Source organism: Caretta caretta, chromosome 9, assembly GCF_965140235.1.
Source record: "Caretta caretta isolate rCarCar2 chromosome 9, rCarCar1.hap1, whole genome shotgun sequence".
NCBI classification, from domain to species: Eukaryota; Metazoa; Chordata; order Testudines; family Cheloniidae; genus Caretta; species Caretta caretta.
This window is the reverse complement of record NC_134214.1, coordinates 1,617,969-1,643,636: the sequence shown is the minus strand read 5'-3', so window position 1 is coordinate 1,643,636 and position 25,668 is coordinate 1,617,969. Positions and strand designations below refer to the sequence as shown.

The following is a 25,668-nucleotide window of genomic DNA, read 5'->3' as shown; positions in this document are numbered from 1 at the left end:
AGCCAACAGTTAAAGTGGAAGGAATTTCCACTGAGGGCCTTTAAATTAGGTCATTTCTGCCAAAATACACCCAACCCATTTTCTTCCCCACAACTCAGTATCTTCCAGTTGCTCTGTCTCCAGTTGTATGTCATTACTGACGTGCCATTTTGTTTACAGTACCGTTCCTTTGGTAGTTGTTGTTACCATGGCATGGTAACCAATGGAAAAACAGGTCTTCATTCTACACGTTCTGTTAGATTTTAGTATTTTATTGCTCTCTCTGGGTACATACCTCCATCACAGCAGTTCTGAGAGCCGTTATAACCTGATTTTGGTTTTTTTGCCTTTAACAAACAGAAAATGTTACCACAGTATTCCTTATACTAACTACTGAGAAGGACATGAAATACTGTCAGGTTTCAGAGTAACAGCCGTATTAGTCTGTATTCGCAAAAAGAAAAGGAGGACTTGTGGCACCTTAGAGACTAACCAATTTATCTGAGCATAAGCTTTCGTGAGCTACAGCTCATACCAGCAGGACAGTGGGGTGGGAGGAGGTATTGTTTCATATTCTCTGTGTGTATATAAAGTCTGCTGCAGTTTCCACGGTATGCATCTGATGAAGTGAGCTGTAGCTCACGAAAGCTCATGCTCAAATAAATTGGTTAGTCTCTAAGGTGCCACAAGTACTCCTTTTCTTAGTACTCCTTTGCTTTTTATGAAATACTGTGAATACCGTGGTAAAGTTAGCTAGTCATCAAAGGCAAAATTGTAATATTTTTCGATGACCATTATATACATTATCTAGAGAACGAAGACACGATGAATCTTACCATAATCACCAAGCTCCCAAAGAAATTGACAGTACATTAATTTGCACCAGCCAGAGGTTAATTTGCTTATCTTAAGCCCTTTGAATTATATTTAATAATGTTTCAAGTGCTATATTGTCAAATACTCACAGAATATAGTAGGGTAACGCTGAAATACTGGATAATGCTGTACAAAGCCATAAACTTAAATACGCAAAAGGAAGTTATTAAAGCAGCACGGCCTTCCCTGTAAAAACAAATACATCCATATAACTAAAGCCATTTAAGCCAACAATTATAGCCTGGTTAGCAAAAAGATAGCTAGCACTGAACAGAATAGCCAACGCAGTGAGATATTTTCAGCTAAAGATCGAAAGGTCAGAAACATGAAAAGAAACTGAAAAGAAAAAAAAGGGGAGGAGGGGGGTGAGAATACATTTGCTAGCTGATCACAATTGTGAACAAGCCATCTACAGAGAATCACCACATTTCTGCTTGATGCTGTTTAATTTTAAAAAGGTTTACTGGAAAACCAATCAATAAATTAAAATGCACCTCTCTTCTAGGGTGGCACCTTTTTACTCAACAGACATGCTCTCTGGGAGCACCCAGAATCCCATCTGCTGACTTCGGGGACACACATTACTTCTGGGTAAAGCCCTGGCTGGGATGATTTGATTGGGGATTGGTCCTGCTTTGAGCAGGGGGTTGGACTAGATGACCTCCTGAGGTCCCTTCCAACCCTGATATTCTATGATTCTATGATTCTGGTTTCAGAGTAGCAGCCATGTTAGTCTGTATTCCCAAAAAGAAAAGGAGGACTTGTGGCACCTTAGAGACTAACAAATTTATTTGAGCGTAAGCTTTCGTCCGATGAAGTGAGCTGTAGCTCACGAAAGCTTACGCTCAAATAAATGTGTTAATCTCTAAGGTGCCACAAGTCCTCCTTTTCTTTTTACATTACTTCTGAGCACTTATCACAGACCTGCACAGCTGCAGTAGACCGAACCGGGTTCTATTCTGGCTTGTGCATCAGGAAAGTTGTTAGCCAAGCTCCAGTTACTGGGACAAAAATCAGTTCTCAGCATCTCCATTTGAAACTTCAATGGGTTTCCCCCAAAGTTATCGCCAAGGGCAGAAGTTGCCAGAAGAATTTTTAGTGCTGGTGATTATGCACAAGCAGGAAAGAACATTGCTTGCCTCTCAGACCCCAGGTTAAGTTTGCAGGGACTGACAACACCTAGAAAGAGACACCTTTATAAATGTAAACAGAGTAAATCTGGTCCAGCAATCATTGAGACAAACATGAAACCCCAAGTGCCTCCTTTACTGTCACTCTTCGGAGCAGAACTGCACTTCAGGGCATGAACAAAATCTGTGGCACAAACCACAGCTTTTTCAGTCCTGAATGGTCTCTCTCCAAGAGCACAGATATTAGAATTGTTGTTAAAGCTGCCCGTAAACTCCAAAAAATTAATCCTGATTTCTAATGGCAGAAAATCAATTAATTCTTAGGACATTTAATATACCTTCAGACTACTTTGGATGGCTAAAGGCTCACTCACAACTTTAAGGAAGAAATTAATTTTACATGGACAAAAATTGGGATAAAAACATATGGGATCATTCTGTGGAAATACAATACATTACTCCCAGAGTGCCTTTACTAAAAGCGAAAAACATTACGGGTTATGTCTGATCCTCAGGATCCAAACTGGGCCCCTCTCATATCAAACAGCAAGTTAAACTGTGTATGGAGAAAAACAGGCACACACTGCTTTGATTTCATATTGCTGGCATGTAGGATATTGCAAGGCACACCGTGCTCTATCAACCACATCTACTTATGCAAAACCGTTTGTTGAAAATTCTGAGGTGTGTTACCTGATAAGGTTTGGCACACAGGAAATACTAGAGGTTCTGGAGGTGAATGGTGATGCCACAGAAGCCTCAAGTTCAGACAGTGATATACCACCATGGGCCTTCTTCAGTGCCTGCCAGTTATCATGAGGATAGTTAGAGATTTTTTAATAATCTTTTAGCTTTACAATTCACAATAATGTGACAATAGCTCCTTAAACAAAATAGAAGTGTACTTACACCACAGTCATTTGCACCATCTCCACACATGCCAACATAGTAACTATAAAAACCAGACAAGTGTCAGCATTCTACTTCATTCCATAACTGTAATACTTAACTCCAATTATACTGAACACTTTTATACAACCTTACGCTTTCCAAGTGCTGTACAGACTTTAACAAATCCTCAGGATAGCAGATTATTACTATTATCATTATGTAGATAGGGAAACTGAGGCAGAAAAGTTAAGTGACTTGCCCCAGGTCAAGAAGCAAGCTATGGACAATGCCATAGCCAGGATTAAAACTCAGAAGTTTGCGACCACCTTTCCCATACTTCATCTACTGCACCATGCTGCCTCTAGAGCTTGGGTAAGGTGCATCTTGCAATATTTTATTACATATTTTTTCAACAAATTATTTCTAAGGTATCAGATGGAAACTATCACTAAAACTAGAAAAACCTACATCAGGGGAAAAAAAATACAGCGGCAAAAGTAAACCAGCCATTTGGCTAATCCCCTTTAAAAAACAAAGAAAAAGTAGGGGCCAATTTGACGGGACATGAATGATGGAACACACAGAATTCATCCCATAAATATTTACTTGTTTAATAAGATCCTCAGTTAATTTCTACTGAACAGTTCATCCTAAACCAAGTAACAAGATTTTTGATTATGCCTCAGAAACACACTGGTCAATTTAGGCTAAATTGATGCGGTGCCAAATTAAATCCTTCCGTTGCAACCTCCTGAAAAAGCAGCTATTTAAAAAAACTGTGTTTCACAGTCCTCTGAAAAATGACACTATTTTGGAAACAGCCCTATTAACGGTCCGATTAGCCAACTAAGATTTCATAGTCTAGCCTTTTTATCAGGCTAAATATAAACAGCTCAAACAGTAAAATGCTCTGTTTTCACCTAAGAACATTTTTCTCACACACTAAACACACAACGTTTTCAGAAACAAACAAATACTCACTCCACATTTTGCAACGCTTCCACTAGCTGGGTTTTCTGATCAGGTGCCATGCGGGCAAATACAGTGCCATGCAACACCAGCTGAAAGACAACAGATTTCTTACCAGCATTAGTCACAGTGCAAAATCTGCACATCCTCCAAAAGGCCAAACACCAGTCAGGTTACTAACCTTGGGCACAAGGTCCTGAAAATGCTCCAGGATCACTGCAAATGACTTTCCATTCATTGCAAAATGGTATTTAGTCAGCTGGAGGCCCTCAAGACTTTCATGGACCAATTTAATTGGAATATCCTGTATCAAAACAAGGAACTTTGGTGATTTTAGTCATAATATACTTACCCATATTCTTTATATTTCAAGACACTACACAAAGGACCAACAGAAGTAGTATCTTTGGAAATATAGGTTTAATAAAGGTTGCTGAGAATTTTAATTTGAGGTGCAGGAAACCTTGTAAGATTAAATCACACTTATTTAATAGCAAAAATTCTACGGTGTATTACACAGTTAATTATAAATAAATATTTTAGAACGAGCCCTTTAATAAAAACAGATTTTTGATGTATGAAAGTCGCCTGCAGCTGCAGCACCATTCTACCAGTTATGTTTTTAACATGTGTTTGGAGTAACACTTGATATTTTACTGCAGGTTGGTGTTTTAAAACGTAACGCAATAAGCGGAACTAGAGCATGCAGAGCCCCCGGGCACAAATGACATGGAGTCACAGGTCTCACATGTGAGGATGCTGCTGTGTCTGGGGCCGGTCTCTGCAACTGGGCAGTGTTTTGCTGCTTTGGAAAGGTGGTCGTTCAGGACACTCCCCTGCAGCACTGATGACAAATGGGGTTTTCCTTAGCTGACTCAAATGGGAATAAGATCAAGCTCGTAAATGGAGGCAATTTAACACGGTATAATATATCTTGGGGTGGTATCTTTATGCAGGCCAGTGTTCAGTAAAGCTGTTGTCTTTGAGACAGGTTTCAATATATTTACGTTTTTCCCCCGAAGAGGACAAAACCCAGCACTTGAGTAGATCTGTTCCCTCAAGAGCAAAGTTCTGTTTCAATGTAATTTCATGATTTTAATGTGTGCACAGTGGTGTGAAGAGGAGAACAGCAGTATACATATTACTATCATTACAATCTCTCTCTCAGGTGTAGTTTACACTAAGGGCCTTAAAATGAGGCTGCTCTGCCACAGGTAAAGCTGATGGCTTCCCAACTACGCCAAGGGTTAGGATTTCGGTGTGCTGGCCAATGGACAGCTTCTGCAATAGAGAGGCACACCCTGCTGGCCAGCTGAGTGCATCTGAGCCAGATTTCCTCAGATGGTCTCAGACAATTTTTCCAGACTGAAAATGAATCAACTCTGAGTTTTAGTTGTTAATTAAATCAAGCAGAGTTCAGTGAAAGATCAAATCATAGGAATTTGTTTCTTGAAACAGTTTGCAGTTCTAAGCCAGCCCCACATTGTGAATGGCAGAATTGTGCTGTACTTATGGGATCGCATTTTGTTGCATTTTCCTTGGTAAGTTAAGTAGTGCATTTATTATGACTTGTACAACTATGTACTAGAATAATTTAAGGAAACGAAATAAGCGAACCTAGTATTAAACTCATGCTAACACTTGTCGAGATAAAGCAATACAGAAATTACCTGTGAGTTAATGGCTGGTGATGAATTAGTGCGTTTTGTGAAGGTATCTGCATAATGCCAGTTTACCCTGGCAACTTGCCCATCCTTTGGAGGTAGTGCTTCAGCAATAATGACCTTATCCTGAGGTAGAATCATTCCACAGTCTCTAGCCACAGAGACAGCAGTTAACATGTTATCACCTGTTAAGCAAGTAAAGTAAAAAAAGGGTTTCATTAAACAAATGGCAATATAGATGATCATCAGGAAAGGATCATACTTAATTAAAACCTGCTTTAAATAGCAGGAGCAGCAGATCTGTCTCACTGGCATCAATTACTTCCTTACAACAATTAAAATCCGCAGACAATCATGATATTGTACCTCCTGGTATTTAGTCTTATTTAGTCTGCAGAAGAGAAGAGTGAAGGGGGATTTGATAGCAGCCTTCAACTGCCTGAAGGGGAGTTTCAAAGAGGATGGATCTAGACTGTTCTCAGTGGTAGCAGATGACAGAACAAGAAGCAATGGTCTCAAGTTGCAGTGCGGGAGGTCTAGGTTGGGTATTAGGAAAAACTAGGTTACTAGTCACTAGGAGGGTGGTGAACCACTTAGAATGGGTTACCTAGGGAAGTGATGGAATCTCCATCCTTAGAGGGTTTTAAGGCCCAGCTTGGCAAAGCCCTGGCTGGGATAATTTAGTTGGGGATTGGTCCTGCTTTGAGCACGGGGTGGGACTAGATGACCTCCTGAGGTCCCTTCCAACCCGGATCTTCTATGATTATTAAATACCTACTATTATCCATTTCATTGTACTGGGGGGGAGAAGAGGGTGGGGGGACAGAGATACAGCCCTGACAGTCTTGTGCATGTTTCAGAGGGTATACAGTTTGTTTTGGGGGTACTTAGGAAGCATGCATCCTTTTAAAAATATGACCCAAAGTGACTTATGCAAGGTCATATGAAAAGCAAGCCATATAGCAGGCAATAAAATCCAGGTCCTGACTCTTTGTCCCTGCATTTATATAGCACCTTTCATTCTAGGACAATATATAATTATTCAGGGGACACCATCACAGGGCCTAATAACATCAGCCACACTATCAGAGGCTCATTCACCTGCACATTTACCAATGTGATCTATGCCATCATGTGCAAGCAATGCCCCCTTGCCATGTACATTGACCAAACCAGACAGTCTCTCCACAAAAGAATAAATGGACACAAATCAAACATCAAGAATTGTAACATTCAAAAACCAGTCGGAGAACACTTCAATCTCTCTGGTCACGCGATTACAGACATGAAAGTTGCAATATTACAACAGAAAAACTTCAAAACCAGACTCCAGCAAGAAACTGCTGAATTGGAATTCATTGGCAAATTGGATACAATTAACTTAGGCTTGAATAGAGATTGGGAGTGGTTGAATCATTATAAAAAGTAACCTATTTCCCCTTGTTTTTTCCTCCCCTCCCCCCGCTCCTCAGACTTTCTTGTTAAACCCTGGATTCATGCTGGAAATGGTCCACCTTGATTATCATACACATTGTAAGGAGAGTGATCACTTTAGATAAGCTATTACCAGCAGGAGAGTGAGGTGGGGGGAGAGAAAACCTTTTGAAGTGATAAACACCCATTTTTTCATGGTCTGTGTGTATAAAAATATCCTCACTGCATTTTCCACTTTTATGCATCCGATGAAGTGAGCTGTAGCTCACGAAAGCTTATGCTCAAATAAATTGGTTAGTCTCTAAGGTGCCACAAGTACTCCTTTTCTTTTTGTGAATACAGACTAACACAGCTGCTACTCTGAAACCTGATATAATTATATATGCACATTTCCATCTACTTGTGTCTCTGCGCTCTGCGTCTTGTGACTAATCCGCCAAACATTTTAAATTACAACTATATTTCTAGCTTTCCTTGCGTAGCAGTTGCAGTATCATTCTAGTCTGCGCAAACCTCACAAAACTAACCCTGAGTGACCCACTTCGCTATTTCACAACCAAATCTTTTCCCTTTTCTCTTCCAGGGTAGTAATGTCAGTTGGTACGGTATCTTCTGTGTCTGAGTTTAATTTCTGCAAGATGTCCACTACCCATTTTCATAGGCAGCAGAAGTCTCAGGTCTACTCCATACCTACCAAGATGTAAAAGCTAGAAACAGAAATATTCCTGGAGAAACAATGAAAAAGAGGCAGATGGACAGACCACTTTTAACTCTACTGAAATACAGTGGAGCAGGAAGGCTTATTCAGAAGGACTACAGGTCAGATCAATTAATTCAATCAAAATAACTATCAATCAACCACAGGAACAAGCACAGAATCACCACAGCATTGTTCACAGTTCACTCTTGGATATTATTACAGTAAGGTAGAATTTTGGTACATCTATACAACAATTTAATTTTTTTTCTTTTTTTCACCCCAAATAAATGCATAATTTTTAACAAATAGCACAACTCAGATTGATGTGAATTTCCATTGCATCTTCCTTCCAAGCATCTCAAAAGTGCTTTATACATATTACTGAACTAAGCCTCATACCCCTATACACCCCTCCTTTTACTGATGGGGAAACTGAGGCACAGATCAGTTAAACGACTTGTCCCAAGCCACACAGGGAGTATACAGTATACAGAATAAGGAACAGAATCTAGATCTTCTGGCTCTTAGTCTTGTGGGTTGTCACAAGATCATACTTCCTCTCCTCAGATACCAAAAGCAGAAATGTTATTGTCCCTTTCTCTTCTTGTTTCTGTACAATATCAAACATTTTCTATACAAGAGAGTGAACTTGGACCAGAGAAACTAAATACAACTCAGCTTTGCATGCTGGATGTTAAATATAACAACCCACATAGACTATAGAACACATAGATGGGGGAAAAAGCATTATACCCTTTCAAAACAATACATTTATTTGTTCCCAAAATGTTGGATTAACTATATTCTAACCTGTGACCATGACTGTGCGAATGTTGGCTTTATGCAAGTCTTCAAGTACAGCCGGGGTTTCTTGCTTTAGTTTGTTTTGCATTATAATTAACCCCATAAAATCCATGTTGCTTTCAATGGCATCTCTGTAAGAACAAGGGAAATCATTTTCAGAAAAATTACAGCTAATTGGTGTAGGATGGACGTTTTTTTAAAACAACGTGACTCTGCTATTCTGGCAAAGCAAAGAGAACGGTTTTATTTTTAATTGTGAAAAATAATAAAAAGATTCAGCCTCATAAGTGATCTGAGAAATAATTTCTGTTCATTTTTAATTAGTTTATTTATTTAAGGAAAAATAAAACGTAATCACAAAAGTGGAAAAGAAGTCACTCATTGTGTGCAGTACCTGCATCTCTTTGAGGTGCGTCTCCCCGTGGGTGCTTGTGCAGCTCTGGAGTCCTTGATCGGAGATTTTCTGTCTGTTTAGCCCACGCATCTGCACTGTACAATCTCGTGCCACGCACAAGGGCATATAGGGCTGCGCATTCTTTTACATTTAGCTGGAGATCCAAATCGGGTTGGGGGAGGGAGGGGCTGTCTGGGGAAGTTAGTTCCATTTTGTAAAATCAACCCTTGAGTAGCCAGTCATCGAGATATGGGAAAACTCAAATTACTTCTTGCCAAAGGTAAGCAGCGACTACTGCTAGATCCTTTGAGAACAGAGACAAAAAGGAAGTACTTGATATTGAAAATGATCCTGGCCCACAGTGTTTCCTCTGTGTGGGATGTATTGCTGTATGGAAATAGGTGTCCTGTAGAGTGAGAGCCAAAAAACAATTCTCCCGCTTCTAGAGAAGGGATTATAACTGCCAGAGTCACCATCCTGAACTTTTGAGACTTTACACATTTGTTCAGTCATCTTAGTTCTAAGATTGGTCTCAACTCTCTGTCCTTCTCTGGCATGAGAAAATACTTTGAGTAAAACCCTTTCCCCCCCGTGAGGGGATGGGACCAGTTCTGTGGCTCCTAAATGATGGAGCGAGTCTACCTCTTGAATCTGTAGTCTTGTGAGAGGGGTCCCAGAAGAGGGAGGGGGCACAAGGGTGGGAGGGAGAAAGGGACACGAAGCGGATGACATAGCCTGATGTTAGAGCCTCCGTGACCCACGTGTCTGTTATAATATACTGCCAGGCCTGTCAGAAGGGAAAGGTGCTAATGGCAAAAAAGTGTCCAAAAGTGGTGGCAAAAGTTTGCAGCTTGCAAACTCGGAGGCGGGGGAGGAGTCAACCCTCAACCAACCCAAAGTGTTGTTTCAATGATAACTGGGTACTCACTGAAGGGGCTGGGATGCTCTTTTCCTCTGGAATTTGTCTCTTTCAAGAGGGTTCAGTGATTCTGTGAAATCCAGAGAACTGGACTCGGCACAGTCTCTGTGCAGTCTGAGACCTGCTAAATCTCCTCTTGTTCCTAAGAGACGTCATTGTGGCTCTGTAGTCCTTCAGCGTGTGCAGAGACTTGTCCACAGTTTCCAAGAAGAGCTTCTGACTATCAAACTGCAGGTCCTCAACAGTATTCTGAACCTTTCTTGGGAACCCTGACAGCTGGAGCCACAATGCCCTTTGCACGACAACTACTGTGGAGATGGTTCTGGTGGCAGCGTCTGGGGTACGTAAGGACACTTGGAGAGAGGTTCCAGCTAATAACTGACCCTCCTTAATGATGGCCTGGAAGTGCTCTCTATGCTCCTGTGGAAGATGTGCAATAAAGACTGCAAAACTGACTGATAGTTTGAAATATGAAATTGGAGAGTCACGGATGAATAGGCCTTTGGCCAAAAAGGTCTAATCTCTTCTGGTCTTTATCATAAGGGGTAAACCTGGAGTAATACTGGTTACCCTGCTCTCATTTATGGCATCCACCACCAGGGAAATAGATGGGGGATGGGAAAACAAAAATTTTAAGTCCCTGGTGGGGGGATATAATATTTCTTATCTACTTGTTTACCAGTTGGCGGGATGGTGGCAGGAGTTTGCCCTACAGTCTTTACTGGATCCAGAAGCACTTCGTTAATGGGTAGCACAATCCAGGTGGGTGTAGCCAACTGTAGAATGTCCAGGAGTTTGTGCTGTGAGTCTTTAACCTCCTCAGGAGGTTGCTGGAGGGTGTCAGCCACCTTCTTCAGAAGGTTCTGGAACTGGTGAAAATCGCTGGCCATCGGTGGTGACGGAGCCATGACTGCATTGTCCGGAGATGACGACGAAATAGGAGTGTGAGGGGTAGCCTTTGTCTGTCCTTGCCTCTTGCTTTTCAAAGGTCTCCTCATGTTGGGGGTTTGGTGGAGGAGACTGTGTAACTCATCTCCCAGTGCAATGGAGCCAGATGTCTGGCAAATTGCTGCTTATACACTGCCCAAGAATCCCAGCATGTCCACTGGGGCGCCCACATAACAGAGGGGATGGTACCCAGGACTGATCCCACCATCCCTGATGGGGAAAGAACCCTTGTTGAAGTAGGGGTTCCTGTAACGATGTGGACGGAACCCCACACTGAGAGTGGGAGACTGACTGAATGTCTCCTTCACCCTCCTCAATGTCCTCCAATGGAGGGCCCCCCAATAGAAAACAGCAGAGAATCCTGTGGTACTGGGAAGCAATGGCAATCCAGACACCAGGGTCTAGGTACCAAGAGTTGTTCGGTACACATAAGCCGTGGGGACACCGACTTGCCTAACACTGACAAGTCCTGGCAGTAGCAGACTTCCTCCTGTGCAAAATGGGTTATTGATATAGCAGAAGAGGTGGATGGTACTGTTGATCTCGAGCATGTAGGCACCGGAGCCAAAAGTGTCTGGCACTGTGGCTTTGCTCGTGCTTATGGAGCCAAGCGTGAAGGCACCATTAAGAAGTCTGATGTAGATGGTGCTGTTCTAGAGGAGTACATGCCCTGGGCCTTGCTGTCCTTCCACACAGTACCCCGGGGCCTGCTAGTGCCATGCTCCGAAGTGCTCTGGCATCTCCCGGCCCCCACTGGTACTGGAAGAAGAGTAATTCATGTCCACGGTACTGAGTCGAGAGGTCCAAGACTGACACCGCAGACTTAGCAGGGGATTGAGGCCTTTTGGGAGCCAGCTTCTTGTGGTGGGAGACCTGGGACAAAGTTGAAGGGGCACTGGGTCTGTCTGGAGACAGATGTATGCAGGGATCTGCTGACCTTACTCAGAAGCAGGTTGAAGGGAGCATTCCATCTTTGGAAGGTTCAATTTGGTCTCCCAATTCTTCTGTGCTCTAGGATTTGAAAGCCAGGCAGAAGTTACCCTTCTGGAACTCTCCCAAGCAACAGACACACTTAGAGTGGCCATCACTGACTGGGATAGCCTCCCAACAAGAGAGGCAGTGTTTGAAACCTGGCAAGGCAGGCATGCCAGCCAGGCCAAATGAGCTCCCGAGAAAAAAAAGGGGGGGAAGAGAGAGGGAAATACCCACAACTCTCACTAGTGTCTAATTAATTCTATACTAACAGCAACTAACCAACACTAAACCAACTACAGATCAACTACAAAACACCCTGAGGCATGCAAAAGGTGGACACACTAGAGCCTGTCTCAGGCAGAGGCAGTAGAGAAGAAATGGAGGGCGGTTCACCCACACAATCCTATATACTTGCAGTGTGCAGCACAGGGCTGTATAGACCGCGTCTGGGCCAAACGGACACTGCTAATGGAAAATCTCCAATCAAGGGCTCCAAAGGCATACAAACACCCGACGTGTGGCACCCACAGAGACAGTACTCGAAGAAGAATAAGAAACTTTTTTTAAAATATCAATGTCTAGCTTCTTCCCTGAGAAAAACTTTCTAAACTAAATTTTGGCTTTACAAAGAGCGCATCTTATGGAATACTTTGAAAGTCATTAGAATTATAGCCAATTTTGTGTCTTTGTTTCAAAGCCACAACTTTAATTACTTTCCCAGGCAGCTTGCATGGAAAGGTGCAGGTAATAAATGAAAATGATCACAAAGCTCTGGAGATTTCTAAATAGACACATGATCTACCATACTTTCCATATTTTCTTCTGTCACTTTTGTGACAGAAAAACATGGAAGTATGCAAGACACTGGCATCTTTCGTGAATGTTCAGTTACTTCTATTGATTCTTCCACATCTGAAGCATGGAATCTGATTCTCTATTCTGGTACATCAGCTTTGAGCTGCTGTAACTCCCTTACTCAAACAGGGTGCAGACCTTGTGCAACAGTGTGTAGAATCAGGTTCACAATCCCCATTATGTCTTCCATGTTTGGTTGTTGTGAGGAACACCATACCCAGTGACTCTTTAATGGACGCATTACCTTCTGTTACATAAATATGCTTATATCATCAGAGTGAAGAAAGTGGGGATTGTCATGTTGACCTGCATCAGATACCACAACACAACAGGTTTCAGAGGAACAGCCGTGTTAGTCTGTATTCGCAAAAAGACAAGTACTCCTTTTCTTTTCACAACACAACAGTTATGGTACATTGTAGTGTCAGGGCTGTTCCACACCACACACTTTATCACCAAAAGTCATTTGTTTGCTTTAGGCTTCTCTGCCCAATGTCCAGGATATCAACCCCACTGCACAGTACTGCAGGTGAGTAGACACAGAAGAAAGAGATAGACAGTAGATGTAATTTAGGTAAAACCAAAATAAGCAACCTTCAGGCGATTCAAGTAGTACAAAGAATGTAAATAGTGCATGTTTTAGTATTAATTGTCTTAAATAAGTTAGTTCTCAATTAAAAGTAGCCCCTCTTACCTGTTAATATTCTGGGCTTTGTGCCATGAAAGTTTTGATTCCAATTTTCGGTGAGCAAGAGCGATAACTCTGAAGCCCTGCTTAGTGTAGTCTTCCAAAATGGTTTCAAAATCATCAGGAACTTTAAAAAAAAAAAAAAGTCAATTACAAAATTATTAAAACCTCCCATACCACATCTGAACTCTATGAGAAAAGTCAGTTTATTCCTTTACCTGTTTCTTGTTTACACAAACTGGCAATCACCTCTGGGGCACCTTTCATGAAAGCATCCATTCTCTTCTCCCCTAGCACTCTTGCTACTACACACATGCGTTGCAAAGCAGAAGAAAACGGAAACTGACGTACAATTCCAATCTCATAACTGGCCTGTATAATTGATCAGAGACAACAAAGGGGGAGAGTTGCTGGGCATATCTATCCCCTTTATTTATTTTTTTTAAAGCCATTTCCTTAGGAAAGGGAAAAATATTCACACTTACCGAGAGCTCAAATAGTTCCTAAAAAAGACCAAAAAAAAAAAACAACTTTGTTTCTAACAATCTACTACAAAGCTTCATTTCCAAGCTGTATTTCCAGTGCTATTATCAGGTATGTATCATATCAGTAATACACCTGAAGAATATAATATGCCAGTTGCATCCACAAGATAGATTTTCAATTTAAATGGCATTGCATTGTAATTAGGCTTAATAAGTTTGATATTAATGTCTTGCATTTCTATAGTGCCTTTCACCCCAAATGATCCCAAAGCACTTCACAAATAGGGTTAACAGTGAAAGGATGAGCCTGGCATCAGTAGATAAGAATTTTATTCCTAGCTTTGCCACAGCGGTGCTATGTGTCCCTGTGCCTCAGTTCTTCCACATGGGGAGAAAACTTACCTGCCTCACAGACGGTGGTGAGGTGTAACTCATTAGAGGCTGAGAAGCACTTGGGGTATGTCTATGCAGCAAAGAAACCCTGTGGCTGGCCCATGCCAGCCAACTCAAGCATGCAGGGCTGTTTCATTACTGTGCAAACTTCCAGGCTCAGGCTGGAGGTTGGGTTCTGGGACCCTCTCCATAGACCCTTAGAGACTCATGGATTGAAGGTGCTAGAGAATTGCTAAGTATTATTCCTTATTGCTATAAATTCAGCGCTGTTATACGAATTAAAATGCAGACCCCTGTTGTGAAACATGGTACGAGTTTAACAATGCACTCCCAACTCCACTCAACACCTAAGGACAGGAAGTAAGAAGAGAATATTGCAGTTACTACATGGGGAGCATACAGAGGCAAACTAGTTACCAGGTAAGGGTACCTAATTGTTTCAAAAAGCATCATAGTATCTTTAAAACGACCAGAAGTGGTCAGAGCATCATCATACTGATGCATTAATTTGGTGTCAAAGGGAGTAGTGCATTCTACCCAATCACCAACTCCTGCAATACCCAAGTGTTCCCTAAATTTTCCCTTAGAAGTAGTGACCAGTCCTGTTCCTGTTTAGGATTAGATCTGCAGGACCACAATACATGGGGAATATGCATCCATTCTTAACTCCTCTAATAAGCTAAAGAACAAAATGCGTGCAGAACAGAGGTTTATATTTGCTTTGATATTTTGTACCATTTCTTGATTTGTGGCAGGTTTGGATTCTGGAAGAAGCTGTTTTGGAGGTCGAACCACGGTTGGCATTATTCGATTGTGAAGAGCTGTTTCCTCTTCAGTTGCTTCTTCAAGAATCTAAATGAAAACAACACCTAATTCACTTCTTTCATTAACTAACTTTACATCAGACAATTATATTTCTGAAAACAACAAAAATTCCAGTAGTCAACATCAAGAGCACTGATCTTTCTCAACAGGATTTCTATTAAGAATCAACAATATTAAATACCAATGAAAGAGCAGATAGACCAAGGTCCCTTCAAAAGTTTTAGCTAAAAAAGGGTGCACACACTGTGCCAGAAACTGACCCCACACTCCCAAGATGGAGAAAAGTAAATTAGATATTAAGAATTCTTTCAGTTTCAATAATTTAGGTTTCAGTATGAGAAATAAGTATTTTTAAAACATGAGTTTCTGTGTTGACACACTCACTTTAGAGTGACACTCCAGTACTGTAGCACACCTAGGAATTTAAATCTTGCAATCTGAGGAAGCATATAACAGATCATATATCATATGACTATGTGACATTTCATATTATTGCACTTAGAAATGCTGATTCCCTTGAAAGAACCAATGGACTTACCCATCCTATGGCTTCAAACATCTTTAAATCAAGCGGGTCCCCAGAAAGCACTCCTTCAATTTTTGTGAGTGAGTGACAAGTTGCCATGCAAGCAACAAACTGAGACTTCACCAGGCTCTCATTGCAAGCTCTATCTTCTGGAAAAAGGAAACTAACACAGAACACAGTAAAGCCAATGAAGTGATGATGTGCTTTGTGCGACGATAGTTTATTATGAGATAATTCCAAAGGGTTATATTAGCAGAACACTGGATACACAAGCCTTTTGAAGCGTATCCTTTCCACACAACACAGGGAATGGATTAAGACTCCAGGCTGGAATTTACAGTAGAGCCTAAGGGAGTTAGGCAACCAGCTCCCATTGAATTTCAATGGGATACAGGCAAGTACACCCTTTAGGCTTCTTTGAAATCCCCATCCCCACTATTTAAGTAGTCAACCACCTCTGGTTTGATCACCTGTAACTTCACATGGGGCCTGTCTACACAGGAAGTAAAAGTGGGTTGCCTGAATCAAGTTCATGCTAACTCAGATAAAACAGCCTGATCAGCCAGTGATAATAAAGTCAAAAACAAGTGCATAGACCAAGCTCACAAATCATTTTGAATCATAGAATATCAGGGTTGGAAGGGACCTCAGGAGGTCATCTAGTCCAACCCCCTGCTCAAAGCAGGACCAATCCCCAACTAAATCATCCCAGCCATGGTTTGCATGGTTTCTGTGCTCTGTTCATAATTCCATTGTGGTTCCTCCCACCTCAGCTAGCTAACCCACATTTTAGAGCTGTGTGAAAGTGTCATGGACTTTTCACCAAGTCTTAATCACATTTTGATATGTACCCCTTTCTAGACACTTTTTTGTGCACATTCAGGAACAGAAAATATCGCAGTTTCTTTTCTACTTTATACAGGTTCTTCTATCATGCTCATCACTGTAGTCTCTGAGTGCCAGTTACAGATTTGCTCTCATATCAATCACAAATAATGAAACCAAACTTCTCTCCCATGCAAATATTACAGCACATTTGTCCTTACCGAGCATTTTCCACTCTTTGGATCCCCCAAAGATCTAAGCCATCTTCAGTAAGAGTGCCAGTCTACCACAAAAACAAATTAATAAAACAGTATCAACAGGGAAAGCCTTCAGAGCCGAGGCAGGCTCTGAAAAGTGCCAGTGGATACAGCAGAAATATTAGCAGAAAATGAACAAAGTTACACTTGAGCAGTAAGTGTTGCACTTTTCCTTCCAGCCAAAATACAGATTTGATATTTATTAACTGACCTTTACAGAGAAAAAAAAAAAGAGCACATTTCCTCATGGATTCTGCTGATAACTGCATATGGCTTTGTGGAAACATTCATTTTGTAAAACAGAATTATATGACTATGTCACTGGCCCAGTGCTATGTATTCACTGCTCAGTGTCTGTAATAAAAACTACAGCTATCTGTGCTCATGGGGACAGGATGGAATACACAGCCGCTCAACCCTCAATTATGTGAGCTCACAAGGCCTTTTGGAAGAGGAAATTCTTAAACCTTTAAGTAGAATTCTAAGTGAAAACGACAACAGATGGACAAAGGAGCAACAGCCCAAACTGGAGAGGGAGGGTCGGCACTAAACCGTTAGCAGTGGCAGTAGTTATTTATACAGCGTTAACACACCATTTTGAATACATCTGCCAAACAGAAATAAAACAGTTGTGTAGACAGTTTAAGGACAAAAATTTAGAGGGGAAAGAAGTTTGGATTAAGTACTAGCTGAAAGGAAGAGACAGACTAGCTGTGTTTACTTGCACTATTTATGACTTTTAATTGTGCCTATTCCTACAAAAGGAACAACCTTAAACGTATTAGCTTGGCCTTTCATTTTAAATAAAGTTAAATGAGAAATGAGGCCAAGCTACACAGTTGGAATCCGAATTTTCTTGAAGGTTGGGGGCCATCAGACAGTTTCAGTTTGGACCCAATCTCCACACAACACTTTCTTGGAACTATTGACAAAATAGCGTCTGGAGCTTTGAGAGTAACACTCCACTCACATTTTTAACTATTTGCTAGGGTTATTTCTATGTTTAGCATCTACCACCAACGAATTCACTTAGGATCTATAACTATTGGAATAGAAATTTTTTATTTTAACAAGTTAGCCCTTAAATCATGATTACGAATGCCACTGTATCCACAACTATAACTGCTGCTTTTTAAAAATTGCACACAACACTTCCCAGCCAATAACCAGCAAAAAAGAATTAAAATGTATCTAACCTTGTCAAAACACACGAGATTCAACTGGCCACAGATATTTATCCTCTGAGGACTGATGCAGAAGATACCAATCTTTTTCAACCGTCTCTGTGCATAAACGATCCCAGCAGTCATTGCAGCAGGAAGTGCAGGCGGCACAGTGATGGTTATAATGTCAAGAGACTCAATGATTATTATATGAGCAGGAACCTAGAGTTAAAGAAAGTACACTAAGTGAATAAAAATCCAGAGTTCAAAGGATTCACCAGTCTCTCCTTAGTACATTAAGTTTAAGGGAGTATTGGACTACAAATTTCAGAGGTGAAGCTCCTTTCATCTCTTCCTGGATTATCACAGGTAGCTTCTGCTGTGCTCAGAAAGTTAGCAAAACTTTACTTGCACAATACAATTTTAGCAATCTAGTACTAAAAGGTTTACACTTTTAAGCCTTTAGTATCTTTCCCCATACATTAGTTAAAAGTTAAAGTGAGTGAATAATGTGCAACAAATTTGATAAATTTGTATTTTCTATAATCTCACCAAATAATTTCTATGACTGCTCCTTGGTATGTAGCTCATTTCTGTGTAATAGGTTTTGCCTATGCAATAACTAATTCGTTTTGATTAGATATAAGTCACATGGTATCCTATTTCTTCTCTGGATCACAGTAACTTCTAGAATCAGTATTCTGGTGCAAATGCTTGTGATTATAAATTCAAATTTCACTTTCCTCTAATATTCCCTTAAATTTTGCTTTTTTGCTGAACATTCCTGTCAGTAAATTTGTCTGCTACAACATTCACAGAAAACAAATGCAGCCACAAAGGTTTCATTTAAAAATTAGACTTAGTATTTGCAGAAAGTTGTCTTGCACAAGCTCACCCAGCCCTACTAACAAAACACAGATCAGCCTCTACAGTTAAAATAAATTAGTAGGGTGATGGAGAGATGGTAACCATACCTCATTTAGTATGCTATTGACAACTGTGTAAAGAAACCCAACACCTGCCACCACCACAAGGAACAGCAGAAACATGTAGGCATCTCTGTAGAGTTTGAAGTCAGTTGGCTTTGGATACAGTATCGAATGAACAAGCTGTCCTTTTGATGTACTAAAGCCTATAATGAGAGGGATTTTAAAGTATCAGATTAAAAGTGCAAACAATGGCAATGTCATACAATAATACACCAAAAGCCTTTGAGAGACTAAAATCCTGAGCTAGTCTTTTGATCCTCAGGTTTTGTACGTGCTAAACCTATTAGCATGCTGTATCTGCAAATTCTGACTTCCAGAATTGAATCATTAAAAAGATGAAGAGCAAATTTAGTTTTATCAATGTTTCACTCAGATAGTCTTTATACTTTAGCTGCAATCCTGCACATAGAACAGTTATTTACCCTAGAGTAACTGGTTCTTCAAGATTTATTGTCCACACAAACTCCACTCTAGGCATGCACGGGTTAATAAGCACGTGAGATTGGATTCTTTTTACATAACAGTATTTGTTGGGGCCATGCCTGCACTCCACCTGCCCTTGTGTCCACCGTAGCTGGGTGGCCTCAGTAGCCACTCAGTTCCTTAATGAATGAGAATTCCAAAAGGAAAGGATTCTGAATTAGTGGGGAAGAAGCCATGGAATCTGTGTGGACAACACATCACAAAGAACCACAGTTACTGCAGGGTAAGTAACTGTTCTTTTTTCAAGCGATTGCTCACAGAGATTCCACTCTAGATGACTAACAAGCAGTTATCTCAAACCTGGAGGTGGGAAGGAGTCGTCTTATTTTCAAAGTAACAGCAGGACAGCCCTGCCAAAGTTGGCCTCCGATACGGAAGCTTGAACCAAGGCATAATTAGAGGTAAATGTATGAACTCAGCTCCAGAAGCTGCCTGTGCCCTTGTGGAATGGGCTCTAAAGTGACTTAGACAATCCTTGCTTGTTATCTGATACCAAGTCTTACTACAGTGCAAAACTTACTAGATAACCTGAGTGGAAATAGGTTACCCTCTAACCCTTTCTGCAGCAGGGAAGCATTGCCAGCAGATATTCCCCTCTATTCGGCACTGGTGAGGCCTCATCTGGAGTACTGTGTCCAGTTTTAGGCCCCACACTACAAGAAGGATGTGGAAAAATTGGAAAGAGTTCAGCAGAGGGCAACAAAAATGATTAGGGGACTGGAACACATGACTTATGAGGAGAGGCTGAAGGAACTGTGATTATTTAGTCTGCAGAAGAGAAGAACGAGGCGGGATTTGATAGCTGCTTTCCACTATCTGAAAGGGGGTTCCAAAGAATCATAGAATATCAGGGTTGGAAGGGACCCCTGAAGGTCATCTAGTCCAACCCCCTGCTCGAAGCAGGACCAATTCCCAGTTAAATCATCCCAGCCAGGGCTTTGTCAAGCCTGACCTTAAAAACCTCTAAGGAAGGAGATTCTACCACCTCCCTAGGTAACGCATTCCAGTGTTTCACCACCCTCTTAGTGAAAAAGTTTTTCCTAATATCCAATCTAAACCTCCCCCACTGCAACTTGAGACCATTACTCCTCGTTCTGTCATCTGCTACCATTGAGAACAGTCTAGAGCCATCCTCTTTGGAACCCCCTTTCAGGTAGTTGAAAGCAGCTATCAAATCCCCCCTCATTCTTCTCTTCTGCAGGCTAAACAATCCCAGCTCCCTCAGCCTCTCCTCATACGTCATGTGTTCTAGACCCCTAATCATTTTTGTTGCCCTTCGCTGGACCCTCTCCAATTTATCCACATCCTTCTTGTAGTGAAGATGGATCTAGACAGTTCTCAGTGGTATCAGATGACCGAACAAGAAGTAATGGTCTCAAGTTGCAGTGAGGGAGGTTTAGGTTGGATATTAGCAAAAAGTTTTTCACTAGGAGGGTGGTGAAGCACTGGAATGGGTTACCTAGGGAGGTGGTGGAATCTCCTTCCTTAGGTTTTTAAGCTCAGGCTTGACAAAACCCTGGCTGGAATGATTTAGTGGGGGACTGGTCTTGCTTTGAGCACAGGGTTGGACTAGATGACCTCCTGAGGTCCGTTCCAACCCTGATCTTCTATAATGGAGTGTGGGCCCCACATGATAGCCCAAAAAGGGTAAATGTGGCCCAAGAGGCATTAAGTAACCTGACAGGTCACATCTGAGGGACATTTAGGTTTGATAAGCAATCCCTGACTGAGGATGGAGGCCAGCTGAGCAGGAGGGGGCTGGTATAAGGCCAATTAGCAAGGGCAGGAGGAGGCTGCAGCATGGAAGCCTGTAGTCATTCTCTGGGCTTAGAGAGGGAAAAGGAGAAAACAAGCGGAACCCCTGGGATCTTGGCCCTGAGGAAGGTGGTGCAGAAGGAAGTTTGGCAGGGGTGGAGTAGGAAAAGACTGAGGGAAACAGTAGCAAGACTTTGGCCGCTGACTCAAAGGTCTCTGAGCTGGAACCTGTAGTAGAGAGCAGACCCAGGTTCCCCTATCAGCCACGGGGGACGTGTCACAGTCTGGGCAGTGATCTGGAAGACTGCCTGAGACAATTCTTACAGAGAGTCTTTGATACCTCAGAAGGGGGAAGACACATAGGGACCTGGCTCGAAGGCCAAGCCATGAAGAGGGAGTATCCCAACTCTCAAAAAGGAAGCACTAACTCCTGGACCATGAGAGGGGCTGCTCCAGGAGCAGAGACAGAAGGGGGCATCACACCAGTCACAGCTATTCCCCAGATGCAGCCACAATGAGGCATCCCAGCAGTGAGAAAAGAAACCCGTGACCCCTGGGCCCTAATGCATGGAGAAAAATTCTGCCCAAAAATGGCATTGGCTAAACACTGGATGGCCAATATGTAAAATCTGGTGAATTTAGGAACTTGTGGACATTTGTCCACATAGCAGATCTCAATACATGAGACTTGACTTCTCCGGCCTGACACTGTCAGAACTTCTAGGAACTGGACTTTGATGTTCAAAATAAATAATATTCTTGAACATATTAAGGGAATGAGTGCTATGACAGGACTACCAGTCAGAATTAAAAGAACAATATTGGGTCTAATCTGAGAAAGCTCCTAATTTAAAAAATGTATCTAAGCAGAGACAGTAGCTCTTGGGAGTTGTTTAATGAACAGAAAGTATAAGGACACTTCCTGGCTGGGGTTCAATCTGGATAATTCCATAAGAGGCAGAATGAAGTTCCAAGGTTTTGCTCTATGACCTTGTGAGTCTGGAATAAGGTTTCAGAGGAACAGCCGTGTTAGTCTGTATTCGCAAAAAGAAAAGGAGTACTTGTGGCACCTTAGAGACTAACCAATTTATTTGAGCATGAGCTTTCGTGAGCCACAGCTCTGTGGCTCACGAAAGCTCATGCTCAAATAAATTGGTTAGTCTCTAAGGTGCCACAAGTACTCCTTTTCTTTTTGGAATAAGGTTGTTGACCTAACAAAGCATTTAATGTTAGGATTTGTACAAAATGTCCTTTTCTTCAACTTGCTCCTGGTAAAATTATACTACAGAGACTTGACCTTTTGGCTTGGACATTGGTATATCCACATTGAGGCCCTTCTGAAAGAATTCAAAGCTAGGTTTTACTTGAATTAACATGGTACTTAAACTATGGACTATGCAGAACTATGAACGTCTACAGACCTCAGTATGATGAAGGGCAATTTACGATATTGCCTTTAATCTGAAGTCAAGGCAGGAAGTGAGACTACTGGGCTCCTTTGCCAGAGGTTATTTGTAGACTACATATTTTACATGCAGAAAGAAAACGATATATAATTTTAAGAATGTTTACATTTAACATATCTGCACTGACATTCCTCAGGTTCCAACCCTCCACTACATAAAGAACTCAGAAATCAATGAAAATGAAAAATAAAATGAATCAGAAAGAAAAGAAGAATTTAAACTGAACATATGCAGTGTTTCTATCAGAATTTGTCTTTTGAAAATAATTTTTGGTCTTTAATAGTAGTCCAAACATATGTCCACTAGAAAAAAACTACTATAAAATAGAAAGGAAATAAGATTAAAATAAAACTACAGAAAAAAATGAGTTAGATGTTTTTAAAAAACACACAACAGTAAGATTAGAATAGAAGATGATTAGTCCATGCCTATATTAAAAATGAAAATCATCTATCCATGCATCTTATTCAGGCATTGATGAAAAGCTGTTAGGGGTTTAATGATTTTACTGGGAAACTCCTTTAGAAAGCTCACAGTGTTTTATTCAAGCTAAACCTAGCTCTCCTGTCTAGAATTATGGTTTACGCATAGGTCTATAGGTAGGCTTCTTTTTAAGGAACAGACTTGCAACACACTGACAGCTATTTCGGGGAATCCTATGCAGAGTTTTAAAATGATACTTCCCACTACTTTAATAGCTCTGTAATCCAGAATATTAATATGACTAAGTATAGTCTTATAAATAAAGCTAGTGAATATACAACAAGGTGTCTGCCATTTTTGGGCAGAGACTGCCTTTTAAATATATTTACTTCTTCAACGTGAGAGACAGGCCAGTGTATCTAAAAGAAAAAAAATTCAAAGAAATAGACACAACACACTCTTGAGCAAAAACACTGCAAACTGAGTTTAATGCTACTGCAAATGTTTCTAGGCATGTTTTAAATCCCTTGACTCTAATGGTTAATTGGTTTGTCAGTGCTGAAAACTCAATAGCCTGCAAGGCATTATCAAGTACCATTGTAAAAAAGTTTTAGAAGTAACTTTGTTATTCCCTAAAGCAAATATCTATTTAATACAGCTAAATTAACTGACAAAAGGTAGAAAGCAGCAGATAGACATAACTATAAAAATCAAACAGTATGCAAATAAGTTAGAACAATTAAAATTTGTACCTGTTCTCACAACTACGGCTTTGACTCGTTCTCCAGTATAAAAACGGGTTTGAATGACATTGGTCCCACAGAACAAAGTGTGTCGCTTATGTACTTCTGGACTGTAGATTTCATCTCCCATTGCTTTTGGGTCTTCTGCAGGATTTGGGAGATTAGTCTTTGTTACAGGAACACTTTCACCTTAAATGGAAAAAAAGCTCTTCAGTTCGTCCAAATCAAATACAAATAATAATCTCATCCACAGCTCTCAAAGCACTTTCTATAATAGTGAGTGGTATCCCCATTTTATAACAGAGAAGTAAAGTGATCTGCTTAAGTTAACCCAGCCAGGCAGTAACACACCTGGGAAAAGAACCCAGGAATCCTAATTCCCATTATCCCATTCTTTAACCTTCTAGACCTCCCCTGGAATCCAAGAGTCTTGACTCCCAGGCTTCCCTCCTGTAAATCGCTGCATCGGGTAGCAAAACATAAAAGTGCCGCTGGTTGTAGTGAAAACCCGTCACACAATACATCGACCCGTTGCTGTAGAGAGTCGCTGGATACAGGCAAGGCTCCCCTTAGTAAGCTGTGCTCGCACATCTCCCTCAACCCACCTTTACCCAGGTTTGATCATTGGCTTGCTAATTATTCATGTAGCAAGTTCAACACTTATAAACAAAACCAAAATACTATCATGCCTAGCAATTAAACATGACCCAGCTCGAAACCAACACTTATCTTGCCGAAAGGAAAGGCGATCCAAAAGCTTTGCACGGACGTATCTTTTAGTACAGTTCACATTTTAGGACCTTACATTTGAGAATTCTTAAACTCTCAGCTTGCAGATTCCTTACTTAACAGAAACATGCTTATTTTAACTAACACAGTGAAAATAAAAGAGAGCTAAATAAGAACAGTGAGATGAAGACACCTTCTCATTACCCCTTTAATTATACAAATAAAGAGAATAGCACCTTGCATAATGAGGCCCTGATCTAGTTGGCTTATAGGCAGTACCACAATATAAATGCTTATTAAATAACATTAATATTGCCAAGATTTGTATAAATACTATCAATACTGTCTTGAGTACATTATAAAAATACACATTTCAGGGTATGTAAACAAATTCCTTCTGACAAGGTAAGTTGCAACTCAGAAAAAGAACAATGACATAACTTTATCAACTAGCATTTTTAGCCATATAGCTCAGCCATCCAGGATGTAAATTTTACTTCACCTGTTAACATGCTTTCATTTACGATGCAAGTACCACTGACAAGTACTGCATCACAGGGCATGATTGTCCCATTAGATGGAATCACCATGATGTCTCCAGGCACAAGGTCTGTGGAAAGGATCTCTTCTATTTCTGGAAGTAAGGCAAGAATTTAAGAACAAGCTCTTTTTCTGCAACTGTAAAGTCTTGCAAATCAGCACCAGGAACAGAATCCTGCATGGATATAACAGCCATGGCCCATGCTACAGCAATTATGCTGCTGTTTCTATTATGAATAGTATGACTTAAAATGATTAAACTAATGATTCACTAACACTCTGTATGGACCCTTGATTTTACACTGATGGGTGCCTCAGAAATAATACAATAAACAATTTGCCACACAAGGAACCTAAGGCAGCTCAAGACTCCTGTTCCCCACGTAAGGTGGGGAATGGGAATTGGCCATGCTGGGTCAGACCAAAGGTCCATCTAGCCCAGTATCCTGTTTTCCAATAGTGGCCAATGCCAGGTGCCTCAGAGGGAATGAACAGACCAGGTAATCATAGAACTGAAAGGGACGTTGAGCAGTCATCTAGTCCAGTCCCCTGCACTCATGGCAGGACTAAGTGTTATGTAGCCCATACCTGACAGGTGTTTGTCTAACCTGCTCTTAAAAATCTCCAATGATGGAGACTCCACAACCTCCCTAAGCAATTTGTTCCAGTGCTTAACCACCCTGACAGTTAGGAAGTTTCTCCTAATGTCCAACCTAAACTTCCCCTTGCTGCAATTTAAGCCTATTGCTTCTTGTCCGAGCCTCAGAGGTTAAGAAAAACAATTTTTCCTCCTCCTCATAACAACCTTTTACATACTTGAAAACTTATCATGTCCCCTCT

General features: G+C 41.0%; 1 protein-coding gene across 11 annotated transcripts in view; it reads right to left on the bottom strand.

The window, feature by feature from the left end:
• The window catches only part of ATP13A3 (ATPase 13A3), a 132,281-nt gene that overhangs the window by 20,751 nt on the left and 85,862 nt on the right, over window positions 1-25,668 (bottom strand). For 10 of the 11 annotated variants that reach the window (XM_075132019.1, XM_075132021.1, XM_075132020.1 and 7 more), the window contains 17 exons: window positions 24,791-24,922; window positions 23,569-23,748; window positions 18,675-18,832; window positions 17,734-17,922; window positions 16,502-16,563; window positions 15,468-15,618; window positions 14,840-14,956; window positions 13,712-13,729; window positions 13,445-13,598; window positions 13,233-13,353; window positions 8,454-8,578; window positions 5,516-5,694; window positions 4,027-4,149; window positions 3,858-3,937; window positions 2,895-2,937; window positions 2,679-2,788; window positions 945-1,041 (listed from right to left, as the gene is read on the bottom strand). In XM_075132019.1, coding sequence (XP_074988120.1) covers window positions 945-1,041; window positions 2,679-2,788; window positions 2,895-2,937; window positions 3,858-3,937; window positions 4,027-4,149; window positions 5,516-5,694; window positions 8,454-8,578; window positions 13,233-13,353; window positions 13,445-13,598; window positions 13,712-13,729; window positions 14,840-14,956; window positions 15,468-15,618; window positions 16,502-16,563; window positions 17,734-17,922; window positions 18,675-18,832; window positions 23,569-23,748; window positions 24,791-24,922 — 2,039 coding nt within the window. The remainder of the gene's footprint in view (window positions 1-944; window positions 1,042-2,678; window positions 2,789-2,894; window positions 2,938-3,857; window positions 3,938-4,026; window positions 4,150-5,515; window positions 5,695-8,453; window positions 8,579-13,232; window positions 13,354-13,444; window positions 13,599-13,711; window positions 13,730-14,839; window positions 14,957-15,467; window positions 15,619-16,501; window positions 16,564-17,733; window positions 17,923-18,674; window positions 18,833-23,568; window positions 23,749-24,790; window positions 24,923-25,668) is intronic. The other variant, XM_048864477.2, reaches the window with a different exon arrangement.